Genomic DNA, 12321 nt, shown 5'->3' with positions numbered 1-12321 from the left:
TGTTGAAAGGTTCGAATCTACTATTAAAATTTTTAAAATAAAAATATGAATAAGAAGTAAAACACCCTCTCAAATTACTAAAGTTACATGATAATAGTGACAAAAAAAACAAAACAAAAATGAATAAATAAATAAGATGCGGACAACTTAAGTATGGTAATGAGCTGAAGAGACCCTGGTTTGAGGAATTGAGGTGCTGGTTTTGGAAATTCCGTATTGTATAGGATTACCCTCACTTTACGGTTTGAGATTAAATCTCAACCGATTTTTTGGACTTTGAGATTCGTGCCAAGTTAAAAAAGAACGGTTCAGATCTAATAATTGTAAAAGATTCCCTTATCAGGTAATGGAGAGGATGTGAATTCCCAATAACCAGAGGCGGATTGTTTAAGCGGCCACCAACTACCAAAGCGAAAGGAGTTGAGCATCAAAGTGGGTCCCACCAGGCACCAGATGCCTCAATATCTGCACTTATTACGTTATTATTAACTATATATACTCACTTTATTACAAAATTGAATATACTTATTTCATTTTGTCATCATTGCAAATATATAAAATACTTAACACCAATTGCGTCATTATTGAAAATATACAAAATTTAATAACTCATATCAATTGCGTCAATATTGAAAATATATCTCCTAAAAAAAATATTGAAAATATACAAAGCACTTATTCCATATTAGCTTAATATTACATTTTGTTTCACAAACTTACATTATTTCGCAAGTTATGGTCTTTATCCATGCCCAGTGTAATAAAATGCAGTTTATGCAGCTACATTTGTGTATTCAGTTGTAATGAGCATATAAATCTGTATGTGATCAATATATACAATTCCACGTATTTGTTCGCATATTCAACCGCATATCACGGCAATATACCGTATATTGTCACATATTTATTTATATGTATATTAATTCTTATTTTAAAAATATAACTGCATATTATCATATATTGCCACATAAATTTTTACATATATGATCGCATGATATTTATGCGGTATCTAGTGAACTTCCACATGTCATAAGAAAACCCCATATAATAACATTGCCTGTACCGCTATAACTTATAAAGGACCTTTTAAAATATCACACGTCTTCTTAATGCTATCCGTGTGCAAGTTCGGACACACGTGTCCAGCCGCCTTGTAAAGAAAATAAACAAAACAAAACAGTCCCTGGTATCTGGGTGAGTGGGTGTCCTGGGACAGAGAATTTAAAAACCCAGCGTCTACGTACTTTCTTCTCACAATAAAGATAAGTGTAGCTTTGCTTGGTACTTCGGGTTGTTTGGAAACGTACGGCACTCCATTTGCTTTTCCTTTGCCCTTATGCAATTGGTATTTGGCACAGGGTCTCCTCCTACCCGGGTACTGAGATTGTTCAGCTTGAAGACTCGGTTCAGGGCACATGGCTCAAATCTGAAAAAATACCAACTACCAAGCATGCCAGAAAAAGATGGCGGGTATTCTTCTCATGCACATGTTGGGCTATTTGGAGAAATCGAAATCACAGGATTTTTGAAGGGAAAAGGGTTCCAATGGATGTTGTAGCAGACTGGGTTGTGCAAGAAGCCACTAGGTGGGAAAAATGGTGCTGAGTTGGTGATTTGGGAAGGTTAATACAAAATTGAACGTTGTTCTCATTGTTGGGTAGGCGTTTAGTCTCTGGATCTGGATATGATGTAATTACTGGATGTTGCATGTTGTAATTAGAGACCTTTTGTTTTTTCAATACAAAGCATATCTGGCAGCCTCTGCCCGATTTTTCAAAAAAAAAAAAGGCTTTGCTTGCAGCACCGAAAATGTAAAAAAAAGTTAACATACGCTATAATTAATCTAAACATTTTTCGTTGTCGATTAGAAGTTCCAGATCAAAACTTAAAAAGGATATTTGGCAAAAAAAAAAAAATGATCGATTATAATTTTCAAAATTTGAGAAGCAAGATTAGGTATTCGTTATACAACATATTCATTTATTACGAGAATCAGAATAATAGAAGGATTTTAGAATTCTCACTGTTTTCCTCAAAAATAATTCTAACTGCGTATATATATAGTAAATATTTTTCGGAAATATACAAACTAGTATTGTTATGCAATTGCTTTTTTTTTATTGGAGATGTTGATTTATCATTGAATCTAATGTTAATAGAAATTATTGATTTGTTGGAGTAATAGAAGGATTTTGAGAAATAAAACCAATAATGAGATCCGTTAAATGGAACCAACATCTGAGCTTAAATAATTATTATTGCTTAAATGTACAATTACGAAGTTTATAAAACTATACTTCCATTCCATCTCTACTTTCTTCCTAATCCTAATCAAATAAACTCAATTATGAGTAAGGACCCCAGCAACTCAAATACATAACTGTCCTTAACGATTCCTCTGATTTCTTCGCCTTCTCTTCCAAACCGATTCCTGAAGAAACCTTTCTAACTTGAGACAAGGTTCCCATGTTTTGCTTCACTCTGCTTTGCATATATCTCAACGCATAGTTCCACCGGCAAAGCCCGGCCTGATCCTTCAAAGCTTCTACTGCACTGATGCTCGCCGCTACAACGAATGAAACTCTCCCTTTAGATGCCATCTGAAACCGTCAATTGATTTCAATTGATTTCTAGTGCTCTTGGGGTTAATTTGGTAGTTGTTTGAAGGAGAAAGAGTGTGATGTGCATTTATAGAGATGGGATGGATGAATGGACTGATTGAAAAAGAAAAGTGGACACTGGTTTTGGAAATTCCATGTCCTTATCCCATATACTAGGGGCTGTTTTGCTTTCTTCTTTATTTTCTTTGTTTTGTTTTTTTTTCAGTTTCATTTTCCCAGGCAAACTTTTGTTGTTTTCGAAGTTATGAGGTCTGATCATGTGGATTATGGACAGTGCTAAGGAAAGATGTCATGGCAATCAACAATTTTGTTGCAAAGTCGATACAATATTTTATTAAATAGTGAGAAAAAAAAAGAATAATGCGACAAAAGAGCAAGGAAGTATTGCCTTAAGTGTTATTTAATTGTAGAATGAAGAATGTACCGAGATTTTTATTATTATCCAAAAAAAATATTTTTTTATTAAAAATAACCACGGTTCGGCAAAATTTTTAAAAATACCCAACCCGTGGAAAAAATCCGCGGCCCGGAATTTTTATTATTTTTTTTTTGGAGATTATGTTGTTCAGTTTATTTGGAATTTAGATTAGTTTGAATTGTTAAGTTGGAGGTTTGTATGAATTGTTAAGTCAGAGTGCTTCTGAATGAGTGTTTCTGAGCCCAACTTTGTACCTCTGGTTAACATAGCAAAACATCTTCAAAAATCATGAAAATGAACCGACATACAGTGTTGACATCATAGAACATGACTGTGAAGTTTCACACAAAATATCAAAACAGATCGCGAGATATCATCTCTCAAAAATTGCTCGAACTGCTGAAGGAGTGCTTCTGAGCCCAACTTTGCACCTCTGGTTAACATAGCAAAGCATCTTCAAAAATCATGAAAATTGACCGACATACAGTCTTGACATCGTAGAACATGACTGTAAAGTTTCACACAAAATCTCAAAACAGATCGCGAGATATCATCTCTCAAAAATTGCTCGAACTGCTGAAGGAGTGCTTCTGAACCCAACTTTGCACCTCTGGTTAACATAGCAAAACATCTTCAAAAATCATGAAAATTGACCGACATGCAGTTTTCACATCATAGAACAATACTGCAAAGTTAGGCTATGTTAACCAGAGGTGCAAAATTAGGCTCAGAAGCACTCCTTCAACAGTTCGGGCAATTTTTGAAAGATAATATCTCGCGATCTGTTTTGGGATTTTTTGTGAAACCTCGTAGTCATGTTCTACGATGTGAAGACTGCATGTCGGTCAATTTTCATGATTTTTGAAGATGTTTTCTATGTTAACCAGAGGTGCAAAGTTGGGCTCAGAAGCACTCCTTCAGCAGTTCGAGCAATTTTTGAGAGATGATATCTCGCGATCTGTTTTGATATTTTGTGTGAAACTTCACAGTCATGTTCTACGATGTCAACACTGTATGTCGGTCCATTTTCATGATTTTTGAAAATGCTTTGCTATATTAACCAGAGGTGCAAAGTTGGGCTCAGAAACACTCATTCAACAGTTCGGGCAATTTTTGAGATATGATATCTCGCGATCTATTTTGAGATTTTGTGTGAAACTTCACAATCATATTCTACGATGTCAATACTATATGTCGGTTAAATTTCATGATTTTTGAAGATGCTTTACTATGTTAACCAGAGGTGCAAAGTTGGGCTCAGAAGCACTCCTTCAACAGTTCGGGCAATATTTGAGATATGATATCTCGCGATCTATTTTGAGATTTTGTGTGAAACTTCACAGTCATGTTCTACGATGTCAAGACTGCATGTCGATCAATTTTCATGATTTTTGAAGACGTTTTGCTATATTAACCAGAGGTGCAAAGTTGGACTCAAAAGCATTCATTCAGAAGCACTCTGACTTAACAATTCATACAAATAAAATTCATACAAACCTCCAACTTAGCAATTCAAACTAATCTAAATTCCAAATAAACTGAACAACATAATCTCCAAAAAAAATATATATATTAAAAATTCCGGGCCGCGGATTTTTTCCACGGGTTGGGTATTTTTAAAAATTTTGCCGAACCGTGGTTATTTTTAATAAAAAATATATTTTTTTTGGATAAAAATAAAAATCTCGGAAGAATGTAAATTGTAAAAGCTATCGGTAACAATTTAAAGTACCATTCGATTATTATTTTTATTCTTAAATTGAATGTACAAATTTGTTATTTCAAGTTCTTAATTTGTAACCAATTAATTCTACTATTATCAACAACCAAAAAATTAGATGGAGATCAGGTTAGCAATTTGTCATAATAACTTAATTATACGTAAGATATATGTAATATTATTTGTAATTAGTTATTGATGACACATACATTGATGCTAACAACAATTTAATTATTACCTAATGTCATGAATAATTATATTACTTTTTACATTGTTTGTATTGTTTGTTGCACTAGATATGTAATGTTATAAGAAGAGTACGGCTAACGCGCTTCCTCTAGCATATGGGCCGAAATGCTTCCGGTGGAAATTTGAAATTTCAAAATCCAAAAAGTCGATCTGAACCGTTCATCTTCTTCTCCATATTAATATCTGCTTGGAGACCAAATTTTACATTTTTCTGAAATTTTTTACTATTTATTAAGCCACTTTGAAAATTGCTGATCCAACGGTGGCTTACCAAACAGTAAAAATCAGAAGCTACCGTTGGATCAGCGATTTTCAAAATGGCTTAATAAATAGTAAAAAATTTCAGAAAAATGTAAAATTTGGTCTCCCAGCAGATATTAATATGGAGAAGAAGATGAACGGTTCAGATCGACTTTTTGGATTTTGAAATTTTAACTTTTCACCGGAAGCATTTCGGCCCATATGCTAGAGGAAGCGCGTTAGCCGTACTCGTTATAAGAATACTAAAAAATGATACTAGAATAAATTAGCATATCATTCTTTTTCAATAATGTCAAATGTAGGACGAATATATGATATAAAACTTAAGGATCAAAATGATATTTCTGACATTTTAAGGATTAATGTTGGAAAGAAGTTATACTTTAGTACCTACTTGTGTAATTTATTATTTAGTTTTTTTATTTTTTAAATGTCAACCGAGAGACATTTAGGGTTTGCTCCAGAATCAGAGAGTGAAACCTCATTAAAGGAAGGGGAGGGGAAGAAGACAGGGGTGAGCTTTTTCTCTGCACAGTGATCTTACACTCCAATTCGAGAGTGAAAGATTTCATCAAAAATCTACACGATTCTCACCTCGTCTTCCCTCCACATAGTAACTGCTCCCTTTCGTTTCCTATCTAATTCTTCTTTTCTGAAGCAGGTAAAGTCGCACCTGACTGAGCAGACTGGCCACGTCTCCCCTCTGCACATTGATTTCTCTTTCCCCTCCCTCTGTGTACCCTCTTCTAGAGCTGGCCCTTGTGTAATTTATTAATAATATCATTATTTTGAGGTAGTAGATTGAATTTGAAATTTATGTGGCACTACATAAGTAACCAAGAGGTGACAGATTCAGAACAATGAGAATATTCATTACATATAATTAAAACCAGATTAGATTTTGGCTCTATTTTTTTTTAAAAATTGATCAGAAATTCGATCTGAATATGGATATTGAACAATTAGTTAAAGAGTCCAATATGAAGAAAAAGTGTATCTATATTTCTTTAAATCAGTAAAAAAATTATAAAATTGTGGATTTATATATTTCGTTCGGTATGACTCAAAAAGAACAATAAAAATATTTGAAAATATGTAAATATGGTAATATAAGATCCGAAATCTACTAAAAATAGTAGATATAAATTTGCATTTATATTTTTAAGTTCTAAATGAGTATAAAAACATCATATATAAGTTTTGTATATTCTTGTAAATCCACATTTGAATTATGTTAGGAAATAATCCGAATTTTATCCGCTGACAGCCTGATTCATCAGACATTTCATTAGTCGTTATATAACTATATTAAATTATTAGAAAATGAGATGCCATGTTCTCTTTAGTTTTCTTGTTATCTTAAATTAATATATATATATAGTGACTAATATGCATTCGGTAGCATATGGGTCAAAGTGTTACAGATTCAAATTTGAAATTTTAAAATCCAAAAAGTTGATCTGAACCATTAGATGTGATCTCTATATTGAAATGTGCTTGGAGACCAAATTTTACATTTTTTTGAATTTTTTTACTATTTATTAAGCTACTTTGAAAATCGTTGATCCAATGATGGCTTCTGATTTTACTGTTTTGTTAAGCCACCGTTGGATCAGCAATTTTCAAAGTGGCTTAATAAATAGTAAAAAAAATGTTGGGGTTTACGGTGCTGTAACCAAAACCCGTTTAGGCTTAAGCTGCGGAATGACCGTAGAACAAAAATTTCTACAGCCAACTTAAGCTCAGGATTAAACGGGGTATGTCAGGAAACTTTCCAAGGCGGTCCACCTTCAGTATTCCTTTGGCATCAAAATCCAATTTAATCCTTTTACAGATCTACTCCATGATTGATTTCTAAAACTTTAATCTACTTACCAATTAAATAGATTAATATAGCATATTTATACCTTGTTTCCAAATCACAGTTGGAATGCAGACCGAGCGAGTAGAGACCAGGGAAGGAATCGACTCGGAGTATCACACGTGTGATACCTCTATCGGTTATCCACCAGGACTAACCGGAGAGCGGTTTATTTCTTCTGCCAGAAATACCGTAAACCGCAGAATTCTACAAAAACACTATTCACGGGAAAAAGACGAAAACCCGTAAACACGAATTTTCGGTTGCTCAGTTTCATCAATATGCAAAACTGACATACCGCGAAATTCGGTAAAACACTATTCATCGATCCCATAAATATACCTCACAACAACTCGCAAGATTATACGTTAACTACGTATAACTTTCTTTTCTCAACCGAAACACTATTTGGGAGAGAAACCGAGAAAGAGAGAAAATACCGATCCGTTTCGACACGAAACGGTATGAGTGAATTAGCGAATTTCTCTCTACCCCTCCACCCCTATTTATAGGGTTTAGGGTCGGTTGCCAAAATACCAAAATGCCCTCCAAGTTCGGCCTATTTACAAGATATGTCATTGAATGGATAAGGATGACATGTCATGTGGATAAGATCGATGACGTGTCATCTGGATAGGATCGATGACATGTCATGCGGATAAGCACGAATCTGAAAAGACCCGAATGCCCTCGGCCCGAATACAAATAATATTCGTATAATTATTCTGAACAATTATATATATTTTTCTTGCGGTTGTTGTTTCGGTAATTTATACAATGTGTCCTCCACATTTATAAATTAACCGGTTAACTTTTATACAACGTGTCACACACGTTTATAAATTAACCAATGTTTTTGCTTGTTATTTTTACATAACATTTATAATTTAATTATAACACGTATAATTAATTATAACCATCTTACTATTGATCATAACCAATTTATAATCAATCACAATAAGATTCTCCGATTAACTCCTATATGGTGTGACCCAATAGGATCTGTGTTATGTTGGTAAACAGAGTTAAAACTGTTTTAACTTCTATAATCATGAGAGGCATCTGGCAACACATCATGACCATCCAATTACACAGATGATGCTATACAGTACAATATCACGATCCAGTAAACAATTTACTTGTGTCTGTTCTTCTGTCTCATAGCTATCATATTAGTTTCAAGGTAGATGTGTGTCATCCTTGCTAACTGAATCTTTTCTTGATCTTGAGCAGATTATCAAATATAATTACTCTTGTAATTATACCGCTAGCAGATAATCTTACTCTATCAAGGGGCCCAGTGATGCTATAACTCGTATAGAGATACGAGGGACAAATAGTATTCTTGGTAAACCATCACTACCTCAGCTAAGCCATGTATACCGAAGAGCTACCGTTATAACTGCATTTTACCGACAGCGTTTGATAACAATCACACATATACATTTCTTAGTAGGAAAGATGAATACCTCATACTGTAGAACTTGACACTGAATGAAAACATAAATGACACGAACACAATTCTATTTAATGTTTCATTCGGGGTTTGTCAAATACCATGTTCCTAGAACATGTATCTATGTGATTAAAATGACATATCGTGTCAGGTAGTTTGTAAAACTTAATCATCTTTTAATCCACATACTAACCTTATCGCGCTAATTAGTGTTCCTGCTAATTACCTTGGTCAGTGACTTTTTAAGAGTATATATTATCTATATTATGGAGTTTCACAATTTCAGTCATGAACTCGAAATGATCCATAAATTCAATAATACTCAAGGCAACAAAATGATATTAATCATCCAATTCATGAACAAAGCTTTATGATAAATTATCGTATTATTGACTTCTAGATTATTACAAACTAATAAAAAATTCATAAAAAAATATAAAATTTGGTCTCCAAGCACATTTTTTTTTTTTTGAAACCTTGACAGTGGCTGTCAAGTATAATTTTTATTAATTAAAACATAAAATACATCCATCATTCTATATCCAAAACATCATCCAAACTATACCAACATCTAAAAAACATCAACATCTAACAACACAAACAACTAAAACAACAAAAGAAACAAATCACATCCTTTAGTGGTAAACAAATCACATCCTTTGGCTATAGCGACCAAAGGAAACAAGACATCTTCTTTTTTTTTTTCTTCTTTTTTTCTTCTTTTTTTCTATTTGGGTTGCGGGCGAAGAAAGCAGGGTGCCACGGTGGTGAGAGTGCAAAGAGAGAGGAGAGCCGACGACTAGGGCTATTGCCATCAACTATCATTAGTTCTCCCAATAATGGTGAAGGAAGAGAAGGTGTCGATAGACAAGAGAGATGACGACTAGGGCTATAATTGTCAACTTTCGCTTCTTCTGACGGATAGGTGCTGGGGTAGGGGGCAGGAACGAGTAGCGCTTGCGGCTAAGATTTTTTAAAGAGAAAGTGGGGTGGACGAGAGTGGAAGAGGGTGGAGGAGGAAATGGAGAAGGCAGAGAAGAAGAGAAGGAAGAGGAGAGGGTTGTCGGTGCGGATCCCCCGCTCCCCCTTGGACGAGACTGAGAAGGCTTGTGGCGCGAGATAGAAGGAAGAAGATGATAGAGCCTCCAAGCACATTTCAATATAGAGATCACCTTCAGATCAGCTTTTTAGATTTTAAAATTTCAAATTTGGACAGGTAGCACTTCGGCCCATATGCTACCGAATGCATATTAGTCTCTCTCTTTCTCTCTCTCTTTATATATATATAGGGGGAATTGGTTCCATGCCACCTCAAAATGGTGAATTTAGAAAAATGCTACCCCAAAATTTTGATTTTGTTAAATGTCACCCTAAATCTCACTTATTAAGAAAAATATCACAAATACCATATTAATGTATAATTTTAAATTAACAATTTTACATAATAACTGAAGTTATCAAAATAACCTTGATCCAAAATTATTTTTCGTCGACCTCTTTCTTTTCCTCTGTGAGTTTCAGTTTTCTTTCCCAGTATTCTCCGCTCACCAATTCTTTTCTTGAAATTCTTTTTTGACACTAACGCTGGTAGCCTAGTACCATCTCTCTGTCTCTCTCTTTCCCGCTCTCTCTTTTTTTTAAAAAAAAAAAACCTGGTGGATCTTGGCAGAAGCCTCGCCACTTCTTCAAAGAAAACCTTACTCGTTTACTAGAATCACATAATCAAAAACCATAAACCGATTAAGCTACAAGATCAATGGAAAGTTGTATTAATTGTACTTGTTTTTCAAGAGCAAATCACAACCATGATACACAAAAAGAAAGGTAAAGCAACATCTTATTTTCTGTCAAAGTAACTAGTATATCTCAAAATAGATCAAGGCTGCTGCCAAAAGGGCCTTTAAATGAGGAGATATGTACCAGTAGACAAGGGAGAATGTGTACCAACTGGTACTGAAGTTAATCCGAGAATAAGAAACACCGAAGAGACAAAAACCAAGCAAAGAGAGACAGATTGAAACTCAAACCTTTCTCAGAGATACATAGACTTTCAGTTCCAGAAATGAACTGATATGAGTCGGAATGCATAGCTGCTACAAATTATCTTAAGAAGAACAATGAAAGGGTGAGGGTATTTTTGAAATATATGAAAATACTACTCAAAATACAATATATTATGTTTATTTTTATTACAAATGTATAATAATTTGATATTTGTGGCATTTTTCTTAATAAATGAAATTTGGGGTGGCATTTAACAAAATCAAAATTTTGGAGTGATATTTTTCTAAATTTATCATTTTAGAGTGGCATGAAACCAATTTCCCCATATATATATATATATATATAGAGAGAGAGAGAGAGAGAGTGTGGCTAATTTGCTACCGGAAGCACTTCGGCCGAGGTGCTTCCAGGGTTATATTTTATAGTGTGATGATCAAATAACAAATCTAAACCGTTAGATGTTCAATCTATTATAAAATCTGCTTGGAGACCAAATTTTACATTTTTTGAAATTTTTTTACTATTTATTAAGATGGTTTGAAAATTGTTGTTTGATCATCACACACTAAAATATAACCCCGGAAGCACCTCGGCCGAAGTGCTTCCGGTAGCAAATTAGCCACACTCATATTATATATATATATATATATCGAGTGTGACTAATATGCATTCGGTAGCACTTCGGCCGAAGTGCTACCGATTCATTTTCCAATTTTTAAAGTCCAAATGATCGATCCAAACCGTTACATCTCCATATTAAAATGTGCTTGGAGACCAAATTTTACATTTTTTGGAATTTTTTTACTATTTATTAAGCCACTTTGAAAATCACCGATCCGGTGGTCCAGAAAATTTTACTGTTCACCCGGATTTTCAGATTTTCAAAGTGACTTAATAAATAATAAAAAAATTCTAAAAATTGTAAAATTTAGTTTCCAAGCATATTTTATTATAGATTAAACATCTAACAATTTGGATCGACTATTTGAACTTTGAAAATGAAGATATTGCATAGAGTATAAACCCCTTTTACTCTATAGCTCACCGTAGCTCATCTATATATATATATAAAAATGGCGATAAATGGCGATAAATGGCCATTGTGAACTAGTGAAGGTACGGTAGTATGATGAAAAAGTGAGGTTCTGGTTTTGGGAATTGAGGTGCTGGTTTTGAAAATTCAGTGTCCCTGTTGTTTGTTTAGTAGCAGTAGCACGAGTACAGTATGAGGTCCCCAGCAAATTAACAAAAGAAATAAATGAAGTTTATAATTGCAGCGCCACTAGGTAAACAAGTTAGCAACGGTGTGGGTCCCACTTGATTTCTGGTATCCTGGTAGGATGATGACCAATTGCTAAAAGCCTAAAACTTGTTGGATAAAAAATGCCAATACATTTCTTCGATTCAATCTTTTTTTATTACTTTCTTATTGAATATATACACTTAGTATTATTAATAAGTACGCTTCCTTCCAGGAGTGTAAACGGATCGAATATTATCCAATTTCGTTTGAATCCGAATTTGAAAAATTACTTAAATTATCCGATCCGTATCCATATCTATATATATTTGTATCCGAAAAATTATAACGAATAAAGATATAGTAAGATTTTTAACTATTTATAACTATCCGTGTCCAACCGTTTACACCGCTAAATCACAACAAATGTACTCTATGTTTTTAAATTATTTATTAAATTATATATTCATACCAATGATTTATTAAATTAC

General features: G+C 33.7%; 2 protein-coding genes across 2 annotated transcripts in view; both read right to left on the bottom strand.

The window, feature by feature from the left end:
* LOC144564928 (protein NETWORKED 3C-like) overlaps window positions 1–12321 on the bottom strand; it is an 88887-nt gene that overhangs the window by 57061 nt on the left and 19505 nt on the right. The gene's annotated exons all lie outside the window — the stretch shown is intronic.
* LOC144564932 (uncharacterized) lies at window positions 2295–2635 on the bottom strand. The gene has a single exon (XM_078314519.1). It carries the CDS (start codon window positions 2598–2600, stop codon window positions 2346–2348), a length of 255 nt encoding a protein of 84 aa, XP_078170645.1. The 5' UTR covers window positions 2601–2635; the 3' UTR covers window positions 2295–2345.

The sequence above is a fragment of the Carex rostrata genome, chromosome 14 (genome assembly GCF_964058835.1).
Source record: "Carex rostrata chromosome 14, lpCarRost1.2, whole genome shotgun sequence".
Lineage (NCBI taxonomy): Eukaryota > Viridiplantae > Streptophyta > Magnoliopsida > Poales > Cyperaceae > Carex > Carex rostrata.
The sequence above is the reverse complement of the archived record's forward strand: the minus strand, read 5'-3'. Positions and strand labels throughout refer to the sequence as shown.

What these genes read in the sequence shown, in the direction of transcription:
- LOC144564932 (XM_078314519.1), bottom strand. Translation starts at nt 2,600, where the DNA reads ATGGCATCTAAAGGGAGAGTTTCATTCGTTGTAGCGGCGAGCATCAGT.